The sequence below is a fragment of the Scylla paramamosain genome, chromosome 16 (assembly GCF_035594125.1).
Source record: "Scylla paramamosain isolate STU-SP2022 chromosome 16, ASM3559412v1, whole genome shotgun sequence".
Lineage (NCBI taxonomy): Eukaryota > Metazoa > Arthropoda > Malacostraca > Decapoda > Portunidae > Scylla > Scylla paramamosain.
The window spans coordinates 14,094,820-14,120,814 of NC_087166.1; the positions used below are offsets into that span (position 1 = coordinate 14,094,820).

The 25,995-nt window shown below is 44.8% G+C and overlaps 1 protein-coding gene and 1 long non-coding RNA gene across 3 annotated transcripts in view; one reads left to right on the forward strand and one right to left on the reverse strand.

Annotated features, from left to right (window-relative positions):
- Positions 1–2,628: 2,628 nt before the first annotated feature.
- On the forward strand, positions 2,629–5,957 carry LOC135108088 (oplophorus-luciferin 2-monooxygenase non-catalytic subunit-like). The gene is made up of 3 exons (XM_064018723.1): positions 2,629–3,450; positions 3,568–3,684; positions 3,891–5,957. Exons 1-3 carry the CDS (start codon positions 2,676–2,678, stop codon positions 4,031–4,033), a joined length of 1,035 nt encoding a protein of 344 aa, XP_063874793.1. The 5' UTR covers positions 2,629–2,675; the 3' UTR covers positions 4,034–5,957.
- A 1,525-nt stretch (positions 5,958–7,482) lies between these two features.
- Positions 7,483–25,995, reverse strand: part of LOC135108100 (uncharacterized) — a 40,761-nt gene continuing 22,248 nt past the window's right edge. For both annotated transcript variants that reach the window (XR_010272145.1, XR_010272144.1), the window contains one exon: positions 7,483–7,802. This is a non-coding gene — a long non-coding RNA (uncharacterized LOC135108100). The remainder of the gene's footprint in view (positions 7,803–25,995) is intronic.

Below are 25,995 nucleotides of genomic sequence, written 5' to 3' on the forward strand. Positions count from 1 at the left end.
CAGTGTGCAGTGGATGGTAAGTGGATGGATTGGTTGGTGGATGTGGGTGGATAGATGAATGGGTGAGTGTGAGTGGGTGGGTTAGTGGGAAAAAATGGATGAAAATGGGTGGGTGGATCTGTAGGAACTGGGTGGTGGTGGGTGGGTGGATGGGTGGGCTAATAGAGGTGGGTGGGTGGGTCACAACTACACAACCATCAAGTCACACACACACACAAACAACAAACACACACACACACACACACACACACACACACACACACACACACACACACACACACACACACACACACCCCGCAATATGTCCGTCGACTTGCATGAAATAGGTCAACAGATAAATAGATAAATAGATCAGTTATATAAAAGTGCCAGCTGCTTCGGCCTTGAGTGCCTGCCGGTCACAGCCACGTCTTCATTCGCGCCTCGACTTCCTCGTATGGGAGACGCAACGATTCTTAGAAGCCACGTGGCGCCACAGGCCTGAAGGAGACGCTGGGAGATACCACCTGCGGCAGGGCAAAGGTGGCGGATTTTTGTGGCCATTATCACCACTATCTCGCCACCGCCACCAACACCATCATTACAACCATTACGCCACACCACCAGCCCAGCCACATCAACCACAAGCAGCACCACCATCTTCCCCGCCATGCGCACCACGTGCTAGGTGGGGAGGGCACGCACGGGGCGGGTTAGGGAGACAAGCCGGGTACGGCAGTGAGGGGCGGGGTGGAGGCAGGGCAGTCGGTGCCTCAGGAAGGTCGCGGATGAGAACCTGCTCAGGTGTCCGGCGTGGCAGACGCTGCTATCTACTTTCAATTTCTTTTATTATAATTTGTTTTTAGCGTGGAGTGGCGTGTATGGCGGCGCAGCTGACGCCCACGCCCGTCCCCTGGTTACAAGGCTACTTCTGGCTATCGGACCCAAATTTTTTTGCATTATTTTTGTATCTTGTCAAGAATAAACTGGATGGTGCCTGTCTGCCGCCACGGCTGCAAAACACCCGCGATGAAGAATGCAGGGAGTGAGTGAGGGGATGATGCAAGGCAGTCGTTCAGTTTGGTGGCTTCACTTCTATATCTATTAACACCAGGAAATTCTGCAGACTTCATGAAGACAAGATATCTTTCTATTAACAAATTACATACATAAAAACCATGTAAATTTCCATATAAATGTGCAGATGAACACCAATAATCAGCATTACCTAAGTCTCCCTGCGAAGAAAGAGACCCACGCTGAACCACCCTCGAAGTGACGTTCGCCAAAGCTCCCGTGGCAACTCTCCCAATGTCTCCATATCGAGGTCTTCTATTTGTGGAACACCATCATCCTTTCTCTGAATCTTACCTTCTTTTCTTTACTAAGGTCCAGGTGTCTGGGACTACTGACAACAGTCTTATCCTGTTCCTTTTACTTTCTTTACCCTCAATTTAGTTCCAAAAGTGGCCCTTGTCCCTGTGTAGTCATCGACATCACTAGCACCGCCTTCTCTCGACTATAATTCTTTTAAACACCATATTCTCTCAAACATTTTGCCTCTTAACTATATATTGCTAATCTGTTCGTTGTTTTTGTACTGCCTTTCAGTTCACCAATGCGAGGGGATATCTAACATTCTGCCTTCTGTTTATTGGAAGAACCAGACGCTGTACTGCTGTGACCGTCTCTAGCGTAACCTACCCCCGGAATTTTACTTATTTAATAATCTCCAACAGGTGAGGATCATGTCCCAGTCTTTGGCAGGAAAACATTAGTTCCACACTCATTCTTCACTATTAAGCTACCACTTCCCGGTTCAACTCGCTTGCTCGAATGGTGCCAAATATAAGAGGCAGCTCACAAAGGGCATTGCATCTTTCCTTTCCTGAACGTTGTGTCATCATTCCATATCTATCAGGAATCCTGCTGAACTAACTCCTTGATCAGCTTCTTTCATCAGCTGGACGTGTCGGAGTCTCACTATCTATTCGTTATACTACTCGCCACATCTGGCAACTACTCAAGATTATTCTGATTCCTCTTTGTCTTGTGTCTTTGTACCCAGTTAGCATTGCTTTCATCTGTCATAACAGTGCTTCTTATTCTACTGAATACTTTTAAATAATTCCAACCCTCTGTCTCTTCCATTGGTCAGTCTTAATTATGTCACACCCATTTTATTCCTGATAGCTTTGTCATGCCCTCGGTGACCTTAGCACGGCGAGGGCGACGGTCCTCAATGATTCTGTGCCACCAGTTTCGAGGGTGAGATACTGACAGTAGCCGTTAGGATCAAGGCACATAGCAAGAGAGGCAGGGATGCGGCTTGGAGGGGACACGCACGTAGATATGTAGTGACCAGCCCCAGGCTTCTAACATCAGCGGAGGGCGTCTAATCTCTCCCTGCACGCTTTTTTTTTTTTTTTTTAGCCTTACGGCATCAACTGTCGGGTCCAGTCTCCCGCACTGCTGGATGCACCAAAGAGGCTGGTCCAAGCCCCGTGTGGGAAGGTCAAGGCGTCGCCAGTGTACCGCGTGACTGGAAATGCCTTGCTAGTGAACTGAGGCGCTCTGGAAGTTGATGGCCGACTCTGGGACTCCCACACCCTGATAAGATAACGCTTTCTTACTTAAAACGATCGGCGGCAGAAGGAAGTTTATCATCTGCCCTCGAGAACACTACCGGTCCAGCCATGATGAGCCTTCTGGTGCTCCTGCTGGCGGCGGCGGCGGCGGCGACAAACATAACTTGTCCTAACGCCAATGCCATCGTTCCGTGTATCTGCACTAAAGAGTTCACAAACACGAGCACCCGCCTCAACCTGGACTGCTCTCCTGTCACCAGCGACAGTTCGCTGCAGTCCGTGTTTCAGCAGAGTTTTCCTTGCCTCGATTTTTGGAGCTTGACCATCAACCCGAAAACTCCCCATTCTAATCTCACCGCACTCAACGCCTACGTGTTCGGGGAGGTGACCTTCGTGCATGTTTTTATCGACAACACGTACATCAGCACGGTTCACGAGGAGGCTTTCTATGCCTCCCACACCACTCTCACCAACCTCACTCTCACCAACAACAACATCACTGAGTTCCCATTTGAGGCGATGCCTTCGTTCCTTCACCTGCGCAACCTGAGTCTGTCCAACAACAAACTCCTCTCACTGCCCAACCTGGAGTCCGATTCGCTGGAGGTGCTTGACCTTTCCTTTAACACGGCCTTGACCTTTAGCGAAGACACGCTGAAGGGTACGCCACAGCTGAGTGATATTTATTTCCACGACATGAACCTCCCCTACTTCCCCCCCAACGTGTTCAGCAGTCTCAACAGGCTGAAACTCATCGACCTCTCACATAACAGCCTGAAGGGGAACCTGGTACAGGGCATTCTCCGCGTGCCGCTCGACTCCGTGGAGGAAGTAAGGCTCAACAACAATTACATCAGTGGCATTACATCCACCGCCATCACAGGTAAAACACCCACAGAGAGAGAGAGAGAGAGAGAGAGAGAGAGAGAGAGAGAGAGAGAGAGAGAGAGAGAGGAGGGGAATGCTAATATAGTACATCAGCACATTTTTTCCCCCCCAGGCGTGCACAGGACGGCCACAATTGACTTCAGTAACAACGAGATTGTAGCACTGGAGTGGAAAGACTGGTATCCCTTGCTAGACCAGCTCACTGGCGTGGAGGTGGTCGATCTCACAAGTAGGTGGTGCTGTTCCTGCTGCTGCTATTTTTTCCAGAGTGCCAGCATGGCGTTTTCTAGTAGAGTCACTCTGATTGTAGCCCTAAAGCTGCCCTGGTGGTGAAATATTGAATTTCCAACCTGTAAGTCCAGATATGTTTCTAACATTATTATCAATACGCCACGTCTCCGACACTGCTCATCAGTATCGTGGTCTCCCTAACAGACAACAAGCTGCAGTGTTCCTGTGACCTGGTTTGGCTGCTACTAGACAAAGACGAGCTGAATAAGATCAACAGTAAAACCAAGTGCATGAATGGGACCCTTATAAGGGACTTAAATGTCGACAGCCTACTCATCGTATGCTAACGCGGCGGCGACGAGGGCGGTGGAGGCGAAGGCTGTGGTAGTTTGAAGATGTATCCCTACCTTCGATCGCTATACACAACACGAAACTCTTCTCAAAAGCTATGCAGTACAATATGACATGTAAACACGTTACGTTTCTCCTCTGAATGAATTAAGTTGTATCTTCCATTTGTAAAGATATATATATATATATATATATATATATATATATATATATATATATATATATATATATATATATATATATATATATATATATATATATATATATATATATATATATATATATATATAAAAGGGATATAAAAGAGCGAAATAAAAGGCTCACTGAGGTGCCAGTCACAAAAGAAAGGTCAAAACTTTTGCTTTTGCCTTAGACATATCAAAAGCTTTTGATATGGCACAAAGCTTTGATTTCCAAACTACCCTCCTACGGCTTCCACCCTTCTCATCTCAAGTTTCCTTTCTGACCGTTCTATTCGCTGCTGTGGTAGACGGTCACTGTTCTTCTAAATCTATTAACAGTAGTGTTCCTCAGGGTTCTGTCCTATCACCCACACTCTTCCTATTATTCCTATTATTCATCAATGATTTTCTTGTCCTATCAACTCCTACACTGATGACACCGCCCTGCACTTTTCCACGTCTTTTCATAGACATCCATCCCTTCAGGAAGTAAACAGTTCACACAGGGAACCCACAGAACGCCTGACTTCTGATCTCTTTAAAATTTCTGATTGGGGCAGAACAAACTTGGTATTGTTCAATGCATCAATAACTTAATTCCTCCATCTTTCAACTCGACACAACCCTCCAAATAACTATCCCCTCTTCTTCAATGACGCTCAACTATCCCCCTCTTCTGCACTGAACATCATCGGTCTGTCCTTTTCTTATAATCTAAACTGGAAACTTCACATCTCATCTCTAGCTAAAACAGTTTCTATGAAGTTAGGTGTTCTGAGACGTCTCCGCCAATTTTTCTCACCCTACCAGCAACTAACTCTGTACAAGGGCCTTATCCGTCCATGTATGGAATATGCTTCACATGTCTGGGGGAGGTTCCACTCATGCAGCTCTGTTAGACAGGGCGGAATCAAAAGCTTTCCGTCTCATCAACTCCTCTCTTCTAAATGACTGTCTTCAGCATCTTTCTCACCGCCGGAACGTTGTATCTCTTGCTATCTTCTACCGTTCTTTTCATGCTAACTGCTCTTCTGATCTTGCTAACTGCATGCCTTCCCTCTTCCCGCGTCCTCGCTGCACAAGACTTTCTTCTTTCTCTCACCCCCTATTCTGTCCACCTCTCTAATGCAAGAGTTAACCATTATTCTCTCATTCATCCCCTTCTCTGGTAAACTATGGAACTCCCTGCCTGCTTCTGTATTTTCACCTTCCTATGACTTGAATTCTTTCAAGAGGGAGGTTTCAAGACACTTATCCTTCAATTTTTGACTACCGCTTCGGACCCTATTCGGGGGCCGGCATCTCAGTGATTTTTTTTTAATTAGATTTTTGTTGCCCTTGGCCGGTGTCGCTCCTACATGGAAAAAAAAAAAGACGATAAGTGTCTTAAAATTTCTTTGAAAGAGTTCAGGTCATACGAAGGAAGAAATACAAAAAACAGGCAGACTTCAAGAGTTTACTAGAAAAGAGATGAATGACTGAGAATACTGGTTAACTCTTGCCTTGAGTGTGGACCTTTCGTCGTCACCTTTGTCATCACGAGTGTACAGGAAGGAATGGCACATACCAGCCTGTCACCAGTAGTCTGTCATTGCCAAGACGAGAAAATGTACACTGAGGTGATAATATCTTCCTGCGGCGCTATATCTACTTGCCACTGAAGGTGAAAGTGTGAAAGTGTAGACAGTACTTTGAGTGTGAGCTTTGATTGTTAACTAAATAAACTACATATACTTATGGCATGTTTTTTACATTTTTTTTTTATTCCTCGAAGCAAAAACAAAATAGAGAAAAAAGGGAAATAAACTCTATGGAAATAAAAACAAAACGTAAAAGCAATACGAAAAATGGAGCAAAATTGTACAAAATACATCGCCATTATTACTACCACACACTCCACTCTCCTCACCACCACTGCCACACACTCCACCCTATTCACCACCACTGCCACACACTCCACCATACTCACCACCACTGCCCCATTCTACACCTTGCTAATGAAAGATGACCCAGAAAAATTTGTATACATGAGTAAGGTCAACTGTAGGCCACGTATTTGCATTGCTATCAGTCTTGTCTTGACTTCAACCCGGCACGACGCCACCACTATGAAGTGACCTGTCCACAAGGTTTCGCTTCCCCTACTACAGTGTGGGGTGCATCAGAGAGTGCGCCTACACACACACACGCACACCATGAATATAAATTCCATACTTTTCAGACACACGAAGAAATGATTCCCTTTCATTTCAACCCTGTTCATCAGGAGAGGTGGCCCTGCGACACAGAGCAAAGAGCACCACGCCGCGTGGTGATCTTGCCGCGACACATCTATCTCTTCGACATATGTCTTGGCTAGGATACACCAGATGCACCGGATACCACTCGACTACTCGTTTGTCCGCCAACGACCATGACACGCTGGCTGACCAGACGTATTGAGTGTGTGACCCGACACACTTGTGCTGGAAGTATGATCCAGTACATCCATATCGGGAGTATGTCATCACGCCCGAGTTGGGAGTGTGACCCTACACACTCGCATTGACAGCATGGCCCGACACATCCCTACTGATGGCATGACTCAAAATTCCCACAAAGGCAGTGCGAGCACGACCCAGCACCAGTGTGTGAACTGTCCGAGTGAACACAGTTAAAAAATTGCGCCGGCAATACGACGCCATGTCAGCAGTGCTCGGCTGTCACAACACAGGAGAGTGATGGGTGGTGCCGCGGCCTTGTCAGCTATCTGCACACAGGTGCATCGTTCCCTGACAGAGAGTGCAGGGCCAGGCCCCGCTGAGGACAAGCTGCCCTTCCTTTCCTCTATCCCGCCCCTCCTCAAGCGATTCCTCCCTTGCTGCACTGCTGCTGCTGCTGTTGTTTTTTGCTGTTTGTTAGCTGTTGCTGTAATAATAATAATAATAATAATAATAATAATAATAATAATAATAATAATAATAATAATAATAATAATAATAACAATAATAGTAAATATAATAATGAAAAATAACAGTAATAATTATTATAAAATAACGATGACTATAATAATTATAGTGTACTAGTTAATATATATGCTTTCTCAATAATAATATCATTAATAATAATAATAATAATAATAATAATAATAGTAATAATAATAATGAAAAATAATAGTAATAATAATTATAAAATAATGATGACAATAATAATTATAGTGTACTAGTTAATATATATGCTTCTTCTAGTACTACTGTAGAGGTGGCCAAAAAAAAAAAAAAAAAATCACGGTGGTAATGCTGCTGCGTTATATTAATAAAATAAACTGTACAAAATGATAAATAATGAAGCAGCCAGGCGTCGCACGTCCAGCTCCGAGGTTGTCTGAACGAGGACTACCCATCTCCGTCACTGAGGAAAGGCGGACTCGGACTCTGCATGTCCGCCAGCAAGGCTGGGCGGACACGGACTGGGAATGATGTAGGGGTGGTTGCTGGGCCAGCTCAGGTCACGGCCAGGGCTGGCGTCCGGAAGACAAAGGGTGAAGGTTGACCTCACTTCCATGTGGTGATAGGTGGGGCGACCAAAGGCTTGGCGTCAAGTCCTAGGGAAAGAAGAGCGCCATGGAATGTGGGCGTGTGTCCCCACACCAGCACAATAGTAGTAGTAGCAGGAGCAGCAACAGCAGCAGAAGTAGTAGTGGTAGTAATAGTAGTAGCAGTACTAGCAGTAGAAGTAGTAGTAATTATTATTATCACTATCATTAGTATAATTAATGCTATCATTATCATTACCAGTAGTAGTAGTGGTACATTCCATTCTCTGACTCTGTCTTCTTGTCCCACCCAACTCACTCACTCACACACACACACACACTCTCTCTCTCTCTCTCTCTCTCTCTCTCTCTCTCTCTCTCTCTCTCTCTCTCTCTCTCTCTCTCTGTCTCTCTCTCTCTCTCTCTCTCTCTCTCTCTCTCTCTCTCTCTCTCTCTCTCTCTCTCTCTCTCTCTCTCTCTCTCTCTCTCCTCTCTCTCTCTCTCTCTCTCTCTCTCTCTCTCTCTCTCTCTCTCTCTCTCATCTCTCTCTCTCTCTCTCTCTCTCTCTCTCTCTCTCTCTCTCTCTCTCTCTCGATAACAATATAACAAGAATGGTAATGATAATGATAATAAAGGCATTTACACTGGCGTAATTAAGTCCGTGAAATTACCTCCATGTCAGCAAATGGTGAAGCAAACAGGTGTGTGATGGTGGGTACAAGTGTGTCTATGGCAAGTATGAAAATAGATTCTAGACAAAAAATATGACGAAATTCGTCTCTTGTCATGTGTGTATATTTTCATCTCTTTACAAGATTTTTTTTTTCTCTCTCTCTCTCTCTCTCTCTCTCTCTCTCTCTCTCTCTCTCTCTCTCTCTCTCTCTCTCTCTCTCTCTCTCTTGTTTTGTTGTTGTTGTTGTTGTTGTTGTTGTTGTTGTTGTTGTTGTTGTTGTTGTTGTTGTTGCTGTTGTTGTTGTTCTCTTCCTCCTCCTCCTCCTTCTCCTCCTTCTCCTACTCCTCCTCCTCCTCAGTGTGTGTGTATGGTTATCAGAACATCTTACTGACCACACCTAACTAAAAAGCGAGACATATTTCGGGCAAGTCGGCTGAAGACCGTGTCCTTTGTCTGAGCTTCTTTTTCCTTTATACACAAACACGAAACTGTATTGTGGTAACTAATACTGAGCGGCAGGTTAGTGTGCTGTAGGGCGGGAGAGCCATACACATATTTTTCATGGTGAGGAGGATGAGGATAAAGGAGGAATAGGAGGAGGAGCAGGAGGAGGTGAGGAGAAAGAGTGAGAACGAAGAATAAGAACAAAAAATAAGAGGAAGAGAAAAAAAAAAAACAAGCGATACACACACACACACACACACATACGTCTTTGTGTGCCGAGCACATAACAGAGGTGATAGTGTCTGGCATGGAGGCGTACATTCCTTACTCTTTTTCTCGATCTAAACCTTCTAAACCTTCGTTTAACACAGATTGTTATCGTGCTATACATGATGGAGAGGTGGCCCACAAAAGGTATTTAAGCCTTCCATCACCAGAATCTCATGCACTTTATACTTCTGCCCGGAACCATGCCAAGTCTGTTCTCCAACTAGCCAAAAACTCCTTCATTTATAGAAAGTGTCAAAATTTTTGAAGATCTAACTCCCCTCGTGACTTCTGGCATCTAACCAAAAATATCTCCAATAACTTTGCTTCTTCTTTCCCTCCTTTATTTCAACCAAGTGGCACCACTGCTATCACATCTATCTATAAAGCTCAACTCTTCGCTCAAGCCTTTGCAAAAAACTCTACCTTGGACGATTAAGAGCTTGTTTCTCCCTCTCCTCCACCCTCTGATTACTTCATGCTACCTATTAAAATTCTTCGCAATGATGTTTTCCATGCCCTCTCTGGCCTAAACCCTCGGAAGGCTTATGGACCTGATGGGGTCCCTCCTATTGTTTTCCGAAACTGTGCCTCCGTGCTTGCACCTTGCCTAGTCAAACTCTTTCAGTTCTGTCTGTCAACATCTACCTTTCCTTCTTGCAGAAAGTTTGCCTACATTCAGCCTGTTCCTAAAAAGGGTGACAGTTCTAATCCCTCAAACTACCGTCCTATTGCTTTAATTTTCTGCCTATCTAAAGTTTTTGAATCTATCCTCAACAGGAAGATTCTTAAACATCCATCACTTCACAACCTTCTATCTGATCATTAGTATGGGTTTCGTCAAGGCCGCTCTACTGGTGGTCTTCTGGCTTTCCTTACTAAGTCTTGGTCATCCTCTTTTAGAGATTTTGGTGAAACTTTTGCTGTTGCCTTGGACATATCAAAAGCTTTTGATAGAGTCTGGCACAAAGCTTTGATTTCCAAACTACCCTCCTACGGCTTCTATCTTTCTCTTTGTAACTTCATGTCAAGTTTCCTTTCTGACCGTTCTATTGCGGCTGTGGTAGACGGTTACTGTTCTTCTCCTAAATCTATTAACAGTAGTGTTCCTCAGGGTTCTGTCCTGTCACCCACTCTCTTCTTATTATTCATCAATGACCTTCTAAACCAAACTTCTTGTCCTATTCACTCCTACGCTGATGATACCACCCTGCACTTTTCCACGTCTTTTCATAGACGTTCAACACTTCAGGAAGTAAACATTTCACGCAGGGAAGCCACAGATCGCCTGACTTCTGATCTTTCTAAAATTTCTGATTGGGACAGAACAAACTTGGTATTGTTCAGTGCTTCAAAAACTCAGTTCCTCCATCTATCAACTCGACACAACCTTCCAGACAACTATCCCCTCTTCTTCAATGACACTCAACTGTCCCCCTCTTCTACACTGAACATCCTCGGTTTGTCCTTTACTTATAATCTGAACTGGAAACTTCACATCTCATCTCTAGCTAAAACAGCTTCTATAAAGTTAGGTGTTCTGAGACGTCTCCGCCAGTTTTTTCTCACACCCCCAGCTGCTAACTCTGTACAAGGGTCTTATCCGTCCATGTATGGAGTATGCTTCACATGTCTGGGGGGGTTCCACTCATACTGCTCTTCTAGACAGAGTGGAATCAAAAGCTTTTCGTCTCATCAACTCCTCTCCTCTAACTGACTGTCTTCAGCCACTCTCTCATCGCCGCAATGTTGCATCTCTAGCTGTGTTCTACCGCTATTTTCAACCTAACTGCTCTTCTGATCTTGCTAACTGCATGCCTCCCCTCCTCCAGCGGCCTCGCTGCACAAGGCTTTCTTCTCTCTCTCACCCCTATTCTTGCCACATCTCTAATGCAAGAGTTAACCAGTATTCTCAGTCATTCATCTCTTTCTCTGGTAAACTATGGAACTCCCTGCCTGCTTCTGTATTTCCACCTTCCTATGACTTGAATTCTTTCAAGAGGGAGGTTTCAAGACACTTATCCTTCAGTTTTTTATTTCCGCTTTGAACCGTTTTCTGGGACTGGCATCTCAGTGGGCTTTTTTATTTATTGGATTTTTGTTGCCCTTGGCCAGTGTCCCTCTTATATAAAACACACACACACACACACACACACAAAACACACACACACACACACACACACACACACACACACACACACACAGACACACACACACGCACACATTCACACACACACACACACACACCTCGTTCATACACGCGCATAATATATATATATATATATATATATATATATATATATATATATATATATATATATATATATATATATATATATATATATATATATATATATATATATATATATATATATATATATATATATATATATATATATATATATATATATATATATATATATATATTATCCATTGAGGAGAGAGAGAGAGAGAGAGAGAGAGAGAGAGAGAGAGAGAGAGAGAGAGAGAGAGAGAGAGAGAGAGAGAGAGAGAGAGAGAGAGAGAGAGAGGCGTATGGGAGGGTGATGGGGGGGATGACTCTGATCACAGGTAAGGACAGGACATGGACCAGGTGGGGAAGGTCAGGTGGATAGAGCCTGAAGGCTGAGGCTTCTGAGGGGGTTGAATCAATCACAGGAAAACAAAAGCTTTCACCTGGTGGGGGGATGACAGGTGCCGCTACTGAGTAATTACATAGTCCAGGAGTGGCAAGGAGCTTACTGCTGGTGGCTGTACATGACAGTATATAGTAGTAGTAGTAGTAGTAGTAGTAGTAGTAGTAGTAGTAGTAGTAGTAGTAGTAGTAGTAGTAGTAGTAGTAGCAGCAGCAGTAGCAGTAGCAGCAGCAGCAGCAGTAGCAGTAGCAGCAGCAGCAGCAGCAGCAGCAGCAGCAGCAACAGCAGCAGCAGCAGCAGCAGCAGCAGCAGTAGTAGTAGTAGTAGTAGTAGTAGTAGTAGAAGTAGTGTTAGTAGTAGTAGTAGTATTAGTAGTATAGTAGTAGTAATCACTATTAAAGCAACAACAACAACAACAACAACAATAGCAATAAAAACAAAAACAAAAACATAGCAGCAACAGCAACATTAACAACAACAACAACAACAACAACAACAACAACAACAACAACAACTGCATTTCAACAGGTCACTCCCTTACCTGTCATCAATGACATACTTCATGGCCTCATATTTTTATTCATTAATATATTTACTTATTTATTAATTTACTTTTCTCATTTAGATATTCAAATATTCATTTATTTATTTATTTATTTATTTATTTATTCATTTATTTACTTATCTATTAATTGTAAGAATCACACTTAATGTAATGGCTTCGATGTGTGTGTGTGTGTGTGTGTGTGTGTGTGTGTGTGTGTGTGTGTGTGTGTGTGTGTGTGTGTGTGTTTGTGTACGTGCGTGCCGTTCTTAGGTGTTGTGGGCTGGCCTTAGTGGCGGTATACACTGATAAGATAGAGGGTCTTCTTTTAAAGGTGTGCCGAAGAAAAGGACCAAGTTTCCGCCTCCTTCACCCCTTCAGTATGCTGCGGTGTGCACTGCTCCTCACGCTGCTGGCGGCCTGCGCCACAGATGACTGGCCCTGTCCCAAACCTGAAACTATCGCACCTTGCTTATGTACCGCTAACCCACAGCATGAACCGACAATGGACTGTTCAGCGGTACAAGCCAGTGTCACTCTGGCACAGGTACTCCAAACGCACTTCAGTTTTAATGACTTCAAGTAACTGATTATCAATTCCCCCGATCGCTCAAAGTCACTGCAAGAACTCCCTGCGGGAGTCTTTGCCCCCGTGAGTTTCAAACATATTGACATCACGAACACAAGGATCCACACAGTGGAAGAACAAGTGCTGGTCAATTCCCACACCACGCTGGAGTATCTCAACTTTGTGAACAACGAGATCAGGAACTTCCCCTTCGAGACGCTGAAACTATTTACAGACTTGGTAGACTGACATTTCCAGCAACAAGTTTTCAGGAACATGTTCAGACATCGAGTCAGCCTCTCTGTTCACCCTTAATTTATCCGGTAACATAGGCTTCACGCTTACGGAAGGAACCTTTCTCAGAGCCCCTCACTTGAGAGGGTATTCCTCAACAACATACAGCTGGGCGCCTCCATGCCAGCTGACGTGTTCAAGACGCTCAGGTTCCTGAGAGAGCTCCAGCTGAACCACAACGAAATCCCGGGCGAGCTTATAAAGAACTTGATCGACCCTGAGCTGAGAACACTGATGACCTTCACGTTCATCAACGTTCATCATCATTAAGATTCACCATCTGGCGATAACCGGTGAGTCACACTACTGGAGATCCCCTTTCCCGCCAACCACGAGCCTGCGCGGTCACCAGGCTGCCATGGGTTAAAGAAGACGTATTCATGGCCCAGCATTGCATAGCCATGACCGCAGCGGTGCTCGCTACGACTCTAAATCATTCCAAGACAAAAGTAACCGCTCAGTTCTTGAATTGAGGCGTTTTCATCTCTATACACTACCTAGAGTATGCCTTCTTTCGTGCAGTATTTACCACCGCCTTTCCCTCTCTCCTTCCTTCTTAATTCCACGCCTGCCCTTCTTGAAGCATCCAGTTCTTTCCCACCATCCTGTTCTTTCTCCTCGCCGCTCCTTTCCTGTCTTAACGCACTCTTGTCCTCACAGGCATGAACGAGAAAGGTTACATCGGCCTCATGACCAACACGATCGAGTACTTGCACGAGAACTGGGAGATCCTCGTTGCCCAGCTGACCAACGCATTAGAAGTAAGTGGAAACAGTGGTGGTAGTGGTGGTGGGCAGTAGGAAGAGGAGCAGAAATAGTATTAGTATTAGTATTAGTATTAGTAGTAATAGTAGAAGTTGTTGTTGTTGTTGTTGTCGTAATAGTAATGGTGGTGGTAGCAGTAGTAGTAATAGTAGTAGTAGTAGTGGGAGGAGGAGGAGGAGGAGGAGGAGGAGGAGGAGGAGGAGGAGGAGAAAGAGGAAGAAGAAGAGGAGGAGGAGGAGGAGGAGGAGGAGGAGGAGGAGGAGGAGGAGGAGGAGGAGGAAGAGGAGGAGGAGAAGGAGGAGGAGGAGGAGGAGGAGGAGGAGGAGGAGGAGGAGGAGGAGGAGGAGGAGAAGAAGGAGGAGGAGGAGGAGGAGGAGGAGGAGGAGGAGGAGGAGGAGGACGAGAGAGAATAGCAGCAGAAGTATTAGCAGCAATAGTAGCACGGGTAGTAGCATTAGTAGTAGCATCAGTAGTGTATGTGGCAGCCTGATGGCACTGCTCGGTGTATCAGGTGTAATGAACCCCCGTTGCTACACAAGGTACAGTTTATTTTGAGTCAAGTTAAGCGTATAATCATATAAAACGCTTAACACCATAAATATATTGTTTTGCTTTACCGTCACGTCTGTATCATCAGTTTCAGTTACTCCTTTGTAAATGAACGTGGGCGACAGATGTAGAACACAGATCTATGTGTGGAGGTAGCGATCACCCTTCTGCCGTTGGGAGTGTCGCGAGCACACCCGACCGTCACGAGGGTTTCATTATGGCTCCATCCCATAGGTCAGCATCTTTTAGTGTAAACATCGTCATCTCCACCCTCACGACTCACTCTCCCACCTTCTCCTCCTCTACCCTCTCATCTTCACTCTTTCACTTCCTCCTTCTCATCTTCACTCCTTCACTTCCTCCCCAGCAAGCGGTAACACTCCCCCCCTTAGGGCAGTCTTGACCAACATTGCTGTGTTGCCGGCACGTGTGTCTGCCTGCACGTGCCTCCAAGGCAAGGGAAAATATCTCTGGTCACAACATATGGGAAAGAATGGGCCTCCTCACTTGCAGGTGTTACATCCATCCAGTCTCAGGAGAGCTCCAGGAAACAGTTTGTTAGAGGGGCGCTTGATCAGTGCATTGTCAGTCTGAACTGTTGCCTGTCGTACCAACCCGTCGTCGTTAACCTTTGTGTGTATTACCCTCGCTAACCTCCATAATTTCCGAAACACCATTGCATCAGTAACAATAACCTGATCTCAGGTTCCGACGTGGCGTCGGTCGGCGTCGGGTCTCGTCTTCGGTGACAAATGATGGCACGTACTCATGCAGCCAACATCTCCAGAAGGGATTAGCCAGGTACTAAGTGTGCTTCCACCGCCTGAGAATGGTGATTACATTCTCTCTCTCTCTCTCTCTCTCTCTCTCTCTCTCTCTCTCTCTCTCTCTCTCTCTCTCTCTCTCTAAGCGATAACATTCCCCACGTTGGAAATGTGAGATTCATGTCTGGGGTCGCTCCAAATTGTAGTTTCATGGCTCCGCTATTTGAATGACATGGTACCGCAATGTCCCTGCTACTCCTGATTTCCTGATGTCTGCAACCTCCTCTCAACTTCCTCTAACAGACCAGGTGTCATTCTTGAAAGTAGGAGCACTGCGCCCCGTGGCTCCCACCTTAATCTTATATACTTATCTGTCATCACCCGGCATCGCCTCTAGTCATGATGAGGAACGGCGTTCCCTTGTCTCTGATGTAGCCATCGTCAAAGCATATTTTATATCCTCAGCATCACACCGGCTCTCGGCAGTTTGCCTTAGTTCTCTGCTCACCTCACCATGTTAGTTCCAGGTCGGACCTGACTCATTTAGGGAAACCTCTGTGAGCGCAGAACCTCAAAGGGCAGCGATAAATATGTCAGCGCTCAAGTGGGAGTCAGGACTTCTAAGTAGATGGGCTAAGGAGTCAGGCACATAAAGTACATCGAATCCTTCGATTTGTGTTGGTCCTTGTTTGATCAGAAATGACCCAAAGTAATTCAGCCATCAATGGTTGAAAGTCCTCTCTCTTGCCTTCTGAGCCTACGGCAAGTCTGCTCGGCATTGATAACTGTTCCATAGCAACACCTGGCTAGCTACTTGCGTTCCATTGTTCAAGTGGGAAGTGTCTCGAGTCATCCTGCTCGGACAGGGGCAGTGTCCTTTCAGGATCTTCGTAAACCGTGGTCAAAGACCCTCGTGGACTCTCAGTTGTGACCTCGTTCAGTGGGGCTTCCTTGTCCATCGCACCTGTCATGATCAGGTAAAGCTGGCTGGTGCTCAAAACTGTGCAGAGATCGCTGTCATGCCACCTTCTGCAGATTAACTTTCTGAAGCTATATAAGAGTCATAATGACCCTTTTCTATAGCTGAAGCCGTTCTAAAGCCATTATAAACGCTTTCTCTTAACAGACTTATCTCTTCACCTCATCGGGTAACTGATAATTCAACGTGACACGTGATCAATACCTGAACTAGACAAAGGTACGTGGTGTGAGCGATTATGCTAATGAGAAGAAAAAACCCAACGTTTACATTATGGTGCAGGTTCTAGTGAAAAAACTCCGCAACTTTGTTACTTTTGCTACTGCCAATGCACCATCATGTGTAGAGTTGACTGGCGATATCTTTCACTACACAGAGGTCACCGAAAATTGGTCAGCATGTGTATCCTCGTTGTCACCTTTATATATATATATATATATATATATATATATATATATATATATATATATATATATATATATATATATATATATATATATATATATATATATATATATATATATATTTTTTTTTTTTTATGTAGGAAGGACACTGGCCAAGGGCAACAAAAATCTAATAAAAAAAATGCCCACTGAAATGCCAGTCCCATAAAAGGGTCAAAGCAGTGCTCAAAAATTGATGAATAAGTGTCTTGAAACCTCCCTCTTGAGGGAATTCAAGTCATAGGAAGGTGGAAATACAGAAGCAGGCAGGGAGTTCCAGAGTTTACCAGAGAAAGGGATGAATGATTGAGAATACTGGTTATCTCTTGCGTTAGAGAGGTGGACAGAATAGGGGTGAGAGAAAGAAGAAAGTCTTGTGCAGCGAGGCCGTGGAAGGAGGGGAGGCATGCAGTTAGCAAGATCAGAAGAGCAGTTAGCATGAAAATAGCGGTAGAAGACAGCTAGAGATGCAACATTGCGGCGGTGAGAGAGAGGCTGAAGACAGTCAGTTAGAGGAGAGGAGTTCATGAGACGAAAAGCTTTTGATTCCACCCTGTCTAGAAGAGCAGTATGAGTTGAACCCCCCCCAGACATGTGAAGCATACTCCATACATGGACGGATAAGGCCCTTGTACAGAGTTAACAGCTGGGGGGGTGAGAAAACTGGCGGAGACGTCTCAGAACACCTAACTTCATAGAAACTGTTTTAGCTAGAGATGAGATGTGAAGTTTCCAGTTCAGTGAAGGACAGACCGAGGATGTTCAGTGTAGAAGAGGGGGACAGTTGAGTGTTATTGAAGAAGAGGGGATAGTTGTCTGGAAGGTTGTGTCGAGTTGATAGATGGAGGAATTGAGTTTTTGAGGCATTGAACAATACCAAGTTTGCTCTGCCCAATCAGAAATTTTAGAAAGATCAGAAGTCAGGCGTTCTGTGGCTTCCCTGCGTGATATGTTTACCTCCTGAAGGGTTGGACGTCTATGAAAAGACGTGGAAAAGTGCAGGCTGGTATCATCAGCGTAGGAGTGGATAGGACAAGAAGTTTGGTTTAGAAGATCATTAATGAATAATAAGAAGAGAGTGGGTGACAGGACAGAACCCTGAGGAACACCACTGTTAATAGATTTAGGAGCAGAACAGTGACCGTCTACCACAGCAGCAATAGAACGGTCAGAAAAGAAACTTGAGATGAAGTTACAGAGAGAAGGATAGAAACCGTAGGAGGGTAGTTTGGAAATCAAAGCTTTGTGCCAGACTCTATCAAAAGCTTTTGATATGTCCAAGGCAACAGCAAAAGTTTCACCAAAATCTCTAAAAGAGGATGACCAAGACTCAGTAAGGAAAGCCAGAAGATCACCAGTAGAGCGGCCTTGACGGAACCCATACTGGCGATCAGATAGAAGGTTGTGAAGTGATAGATGTTTAAGAATCTTCCTGTTGAGGATTCAAAAACTTTAGATAGGCAGGAAATTAAAGCAATAGGACGGTAGTTTGAGGGATTAGAACGGTCACCCTTTTTAGGAACAGGTTGAATGTAGGCAAACTTCCAGCAAGAAGGAAAGGTAGATGTTGACAGACAGAGCTGGAAGAGTTTGACTAGGCAAGGTGCAAGCACGGAGGCACAGTTTCGGAGAACAATAGAAGGGACCCCATCAGGTCCATAAGCCTTCCGAGGGTTTAGGCCAGCGAGGCATGGAAAACATCATTGCGAAGAATTTTAATACGTGGCATGAAGTAGTCAGAGGGTGGAGGAGAGGGAGGAACAAGCCCAGAATCGTCCAAGGTAGAGTTTTTAGCAAAGGTTTGAGCAAAGAGTTCAGCTTTAGAAATAGATGTGATAGCAGTGGTGCCATCTGGTTGAAATAGAGGAGGGAAAGAAGAAGAAGCAAAGTTATTGGAGATATTTTTGGTTAGATGCCAGAAATCACGAGGGGAGTTAGATCTTGAAAGGTTTTGACATTTTCTGTTAATGAAGGAGTTTTTGGCTAGTTGGAGAACAGACTTGGCATGGTTCCGGGCAGAGATATAAAGTGCATGAGATTCTGGTGATGGAAGGCTTAAGTACCTTTTGTGGGCCACCTCTCTATCATGTATAGCACGAGAACAAGCAGTGTTAAACCAAGGTTTAGAAGGTTTAGGACGAGAAAAAGAGTGAGAAATGTACGCCTCCATGCCTCCATATATATATATATATATATATATATATATATATATATATATATATATATATATATATATATATATATATATATATATATATATATATATATATATATATATCTTTTTTTTTCTTTTTTTTATGTAGGAGGGACACCGGCTAAGGGTAACAAAAATCTAATAAAAAAAAAAAGCCCAATGAGATGCCGATCCCGAATAGGGTCCGAAGTGGTGGTCAAAAATTGAAGGATAAGTGTCTTGAAACCTCCCTCTTGAAGGAGTTCAGGTCATAGGAAGGTGGAAATACAGAAGCAGGAAGGGAATTCCAGAGTTTACCAGAGAAGGAGATGAATGATTGGGAATACTGATTAACTCTTGCATTACAGATGTGGACAGAATAGGGGTGAAAGAAAGAAGAAAGTCTTGTGCAGCGAGGACGCGGGAGGAGGGGAAGCATGCAGTTGGCAAGATCAGAAGAGCAGTTAGCATGAAAATAGCGGTAGAAGATAGCAAGAGATGCAAAATTCCGGCGATGAGAAAGAGGCTGAAGACAGTCAGTGAGAGGAGAGGAGTTGATAAGACGAAAAGCTTTTGATTCCACCCTGTCTAGAAGAGCAGTATGAGTAGAACCCTCCCAGACATGTGAAGCATACTCCATGCATCGACGGATAAGGCTCTTGTACAGAGTTTAGCAGCTTGGGGGGTGAGAAAAACTGGCGGAGATGTCTCAGACCACCTAACTTCACAGAAGCTGCTTTAGCTAGAGATGAAATGTGAAATTTCCAGTTTAGATTATAAGAAAAGGACAGACCGAGGATGTTCAGTGTAGAAGAGGGGGTCAGTTGTGTGTCATTGAAGAAGGGATAGTTGTCTGGAAGGTTGTGTCGAGTTGATAGATGGAGGAATTAAATTTTTGAAGCATTGAACAACACTAAGTTTGCTCTGCCCCAATCAGAAATTTTAGAGAGATCAGAAGTCAGGCGTTCTGTGGCTTCCCTGCGTGAACTGTTTACTTCCTGAATGGTTGGACGTCTGTGAAAAGACGTGGAAAAGTGCAGGGTGGTATCACCAGCTTCACCCGTGTTGTTTAATTCCTCTAAGCGGGCAGTGTGGCAGCTTCACCCGTGTTGTTTGTTTGATTCCTCCAAGCGGGCAGTGCGGCAGCTTCATCCGTATAATCTGTTTGATTCTTCCAAGCTGGCAGCGCAGCAGCTTCACCCGTGATGTTTGTTTGATTCCTGCAAGCGGGCAGCGCGGCAGCTTCACCCGTGTTGTTTGTTTGATTCCTTCAAGTGGGCAGCACAGCTGCTTCACCCGCTTAGTCTGTTTGATTCTTCCAAGCGAGCAGCGCGGCAGCTTCACCTGTGTTGTTTGTTTGATTCCTTCAAGTGAGCAGTGCGGCAGCTTCACCTGTGTTGTTTGTTTGATTCTTTTTAAGTGGGCAGCATGGCAGCTTCACCCATGTTGTTTGTTTGATTCCTCCAAGTGGGCAGCGTGTTGTATATTTGTTTACCAAGATGCTGCCCAAATTAACTTTTACTCTGCATGACGTTTCCTCCTCGCCGGCGCTCAGGCACTCACCCCAGTTATCTATACTATGGGCATTTTTTGTGAACCGTACATAAATACAGTGAGTGTGGGCAACACATAAATCAGTCGCACTATCTTCATGGATTGCAGGTCAGTTCGCATTCGCAACACATGAGAACTCCACAGCAATTGACAGGATATTACACATCATATGTACAATAACAATAAACAAAATATTACATCACTACATGTTCCGCACTCCGTTTTGTCTGTGAACCACGGCAATACTACGGTATAATCACGAGCCGTCAGTCTTGTGCCACGTTACGAATACAGTATGAAGTCACGAATACACCAAATCCCCTTTTGTCAAGAATTTTTTTTTTTTTTTTTTTTTTTTTATGTAGGAAGGATACTGGCCAAGGGCAACAAAAATCTAATAAAAAAAATGCCCACTGAAATGCCAGTCCCTAAAAGGGTCAAAGCAGTGGTCAAAAATTGGTGGATAAGTGTCTTGAAACCTCCCTCTTGAAGGAATTCAAGTCATAGGAAGGTGGAAATACAGAAGCAGGCAAGGAGTTCCAGAGTTTAGCAGAGAAAGGGATGAATGATTGAGAATACTGGTTAACTCTTGCGTTAGAGAGGTGGACAGAATAGGAGTGAGAGAAAGAAGAAAGTCTTGTGCAGCGAGGCCGCGGAAGGAGGGGAGGCATGCAGTTAGCAAGATCAGAAGAGCAGTTAGCATGAAAATAGCGGTAGAAGACAGCAAGAGATGCAACATTGCGGCGGTGAGAGAGAGGCTGAAGACAGTCAGTTAGAGGAGAGGAGTTCATGAGACGAAAAGCTTTTGATTCCACCCTGTCTAGAACAGCAGTATGAGTGGAACCCCCCCAGACATGTGAAGCATACTCCATACATGGACGGATAAGGCCCTTGTACAGAGTTAGCAGCTGGGGGGGTGAGAAAAACTGGCGGAGACGTCTCAGAACACCTAACTTCATAGAAGCTGTTTTAGCTAGAGATGAGATGTGAAGTTTCCAGTTCAGATTATAAGTAAAGGACAGACCGAGGATGTTCAGTGTAGAAGAGGGGGACAGTTGAGTGTCATTGAAGAAGAGGGGATAGTTGTCTGGAAGATTGTGTCGAGTTGATAGATGGAGGAATTGAGTTTTTGAGGCATTGAACAATACCAAGTTTGCTCTGCCCCAATCAGAAATTTTAGAAAGATCAGAAGTCAGGCGTTCTGTGGCTTCCCTGCGTGATATGTTTACCTCCTGAAGGGTTGGACGTCTATGAAAAGACGTGGAAAAGTGCAGGGTGGTGTCATCAGCATAGGAGTGGATAGGACAAGAAGTTTGGTTTAGAAGATCATTAATGAATAATAAGAAGAGAGTGGGTGACAGGACAGAACCCTGAGGAACACCACTGTTAATAGATTTAGGAGAAGAACAGTGACCGTCTACCACAGCAGCAATAGAACGGTCAGAAAGGAAACTTGAGATGAAGTTACAGAGAGAAGGATAGAAACCGTAGGAGGGTAGTTTGGAAATCAAAGCTTTGTGCCAGACTCTATCAAAGGCTTTTGATATGTCCAAGGCAACAGCAAAAGTTTCACCAAAGTCTCTAAAAGAGGATGACCAAGACTCAGTAAGGAAAGCCAGAAGATCACCAGTAGAGCGGCCTTGACGGAACCCATACTGGCGATCAGATAGAAGGTTGTGAAGTGATAGATGTTTAAGAATCTTCCTGTTGAGGATGGATTCAAAAACTTTAGATAAGCAGGAAATTAAAGCAATAGGACGGTAGTTTGAGGGATTAGAGCGGTCACCCTTTTTAGGAACAGGTTGAATGTATGAACACACTACACTTGTCTTTACTCCACTGCTTGTATGGGGGGCAACGATCATCACGGACGTATCATGCTAACGGCGTAACACTGCGTGTTCATATTCATAAACTGTCTCCGTCGAAATTCACACATACGTATAGACAGACAGTAGGTGCCTCAGTCTTCACTCGTGTGGTGGCGAGGCGGGCAGCCAGCAGCTGGCACGGCCCCACTCGCCTGGGCTAACAGGGTGGGAGACGACGCCACATCACACACACACACACACACACACACACACACACACACACACACACACAAGCACGGACGGGTACACACTGTAACACAGATCTGAGTTAGGTGGAGAGTCGCCTCTGCACTAGTTTATTAACGTCCACTTTGTCCCATCTTTCTTTCGATGCGACAAGGTACTCTCGTATCCGATGTTATACCGACAGACTGCTTCTTTCATACTTAGAGATCCCCCTGACGTGTCTCCGTCCCATCTCCCGAAAGAGGAAGATGGGTGAGTGGCCGTCTGTAGAGGACCTCTAAAGTCTTTATGCTTAACTGTGGCAGCCTGATGGCGCTGCTCGGTGTAACAGGTGTAATGAACCCACCAATGCTGCACACGGTATTATTGTAAGTCCGGTCAAGCCTGTAATCATATAAAACGCTTAACACCAAAAACATACATTTTTGTTGTACCGTCACGTCTGTATCATCAGTTTCAGCTACTCATTACAAATGTTATTTCGTCCTATTTACTACACCATCTACTGCTCACTTAATCTATTGTACACTTACGTATTGGGGGCTTTGTGAATGAGCGTGGGCGACGTATGTAGAACGCAGATCCGTGTGTGGTGGTGGCGATCACCCTTCTGCCGTTAGCCTGTTAAGAATGTCGCGAGCACCACAACACCCGACCGTCACAAGGATTTCATTATAGCTATCCCATAGGTCAACATCTTTCAGTGTAAACATCGTCATCTCCACCTTCACGACCCACTCTCCCACCTTCTCTTTTATCCTCTCATCTTCACTCCTTCACTTCCTCCCCCGATAGCGGTAACAATGTACGTAAGTGACATCCGGGTAGTGACGGGGGCCTCGTCTGACTCCCAACAGACAAGCCGGTGGTGTGTGGCTGCGACGTGAAGTGGCTGGTTTTCGACCCAGCCCTCATGAGACTCTTCCACAGCGACATGACTTGCGCAGCTGGAAACACCTTGGTGAGTCTGGACAAGTCTTGGTTGTTGGGTCACTGCCAGTAAGCTGCAGCCGCCACGCCCAACCAACCAACAGCCGCCATTATCTTCACAAGTCCCAGCCACGCTCACACTACACGACGAAATTATCAAAACTCTAGTTCCTTATCTTTTCTTTTTCGTCATGTTGCATGTTATTAAATTCTCCATCGATTATTTTTTTTTTTTGTCCTGCCTGGTGTCAATTATATAAAGGCTAATATCGTTTTAAAATCTGTATCCCTTCGCTGCTCTCTGACCAACGAAAATTTGTCTTTGCCATTTGACGTTCTCCCTTTTTACATGGCAAGATGACATCTAACCTGTTCAGAAGAGAAATCATTGCTGCAAGTGCTCATAGCACCACCATGTGCCTCCTACACCTCCTATGCATCTAAAGGTTTATTAAGAGTCAACATGTGTAATTGTTGTATCATCCTTTATCAGCATGCTCACGAACTAACTGCTCTCTGGCATTCTCTAAGAATTCTTCCTCAACAGGAAGATTCTTAAACATCTATCACTTCACAACCTTCTATCTGATCGCCAGTATGGGTTCCGTCAAGGCCGCTCTACTGGTGATCTTCTGGCTTTCCTTACTGAGTCTTGGTCATCCTCTTTTAGAGACTTTGGTGAAACTTTTGCTGTTGCCTTGGACATATCAAAAGCCTTTGATAGAGTCTGGCACAAAGCTTTGATTTCCAAACTACCCTCCTACGGTTTCTATCCTTCTCTCTGTAACTTCATCTCAAGTTTCCTTTCTGACCGTTCTATTGCTGCTGTGGTAGACGGTCACTGTTCTTCTCCTAAATCTATTAACAGTGGTGTTCCTCAGGGTTCTGTCCTGTCACCCACTCTCTTCTTATTATTCATTAATGATCTTCTAAACCAAACTTCTTGTCCTATCCACTCCTATGCTGATGATACCACCCTGCACTTTTCCACGTCTTTTCATAGACGTCCAACCCTTCAGGAGGTAAACATATCACGCAGGGAAGCCACAGAACGCCTGACTTCTGATCTTTCTAAAATTTCTGATTGGGGCAGAGCAAACTTGGTATTGTTCAATGCCTCAAAAACTCAATTCCTCCATCTATCAACTCGACACAATCTTCCAGACAACTATCCCCTCTTCTTCAATGACACTCAACTGTCCCCCTCTTCTACACTGAACATCCTCGGTCTGTCCTTTACTTATAATCTGAACTGGAAACTTCACATCTCATCTCTAGCTAAAACAGCTTCTATGAAGTTAGGTGTTCTGAGACGTCTCCGCCAGTTTTTCTCACCCCCCCAGCTGCTAACTCTGTACAAGGGCCTTATCCGTCCATGTATGGAGTATGCTTCACATGTCTGGGGGGGTTCCACTCATACTGCTGTTCTAGACAGGGTGGAATCAAAAGCTTTTCGTCTCATGAACTCCTCTCCTCTAACTGACTGTCTTCAGCCTCTCTCTCACCGCCGCAATGTTGCATCTCTAGCTGTCTTCTACCGCTATTTTCATGCTAACTGCTCTTCTGATCTTGCTAACTGCATGCCTCCCCTCCTTCCGCGGCCTCGCTGCACAAGACTTTCTTCTTTCTCTCACTCCTATTCTGTCCACCTCTCTAATGCACGAGTTAACCAGTATTCTCAATCATTCATCCCTTTCTCTGGTAAACTCTGGAACTCCTTGCCTGCTTCTGTATTTCCACCTTCCTATGACTTGAACTCCTTCAAGAGGGAGGTTTCAAGACACTTATCCACCAATTTTTGACCACTGCTTTGACCCTTTTAGGGACTGGCATTTCAGTGGGCATTTTTTTTTATTAGATTTTTGTTGCCCTTGGCCAGTATCCTTCCTACATAAAAAAAAAAAAAAAAGAACCATAAACAATGGGTGAGTGGCGGAGAGAGAGAGAGAGAGAGAGAGAGAGAGAGAGAGAGAGAGAGAGAGAGAGAGAGAGAGAGAGAGAGAGAGAGAGAGAGAGAGAGAGAGAGAGAGAGAGAGAGAGAGAGAGAGAGAGAGAGAGAGAGAGAGAGAGAGAGAGAGAGAGAGAGAGAGAGAGAGAGAGGGGTAGAGATTGGAGAAAAGGCACTTCAAATAGAAAGAAATACTATATTCATGTCTGACAATATAAATAGATCAATGGAAACATAAACAGGCAAATACACACACACACACACACACACACACACACACATCCACCTATCCACCCACCCACCCACCCACACATAGGGAGCTATGGTACTCAGGTCATACAAGCCCCAGGTCAGATGATCCTCAAGACTGATCGGCCTGAGTGCAAATAGGCCTCAGGATGTTTGGTGCTCGAGACACCTGGTACCCAAACCAATTGGTGCCCAAAATGTTTCTAGACTCGGCCGTTTGGATTACAGGCCTCGGGAAGGCATCATGTGGATCCGAACACACTGATATAATGTTGACCAAACCGTCCATTCCTTATTCAACCATATCCACTCATCCACTCTATCACTCAACCACTCAACCATCCCCCATTCCACTTACCCACCCATCTATCCATTCATCCACCCAGCAGATCGCCAGTAGTAGTAGTAGTAGTAGTAGTAGTAGT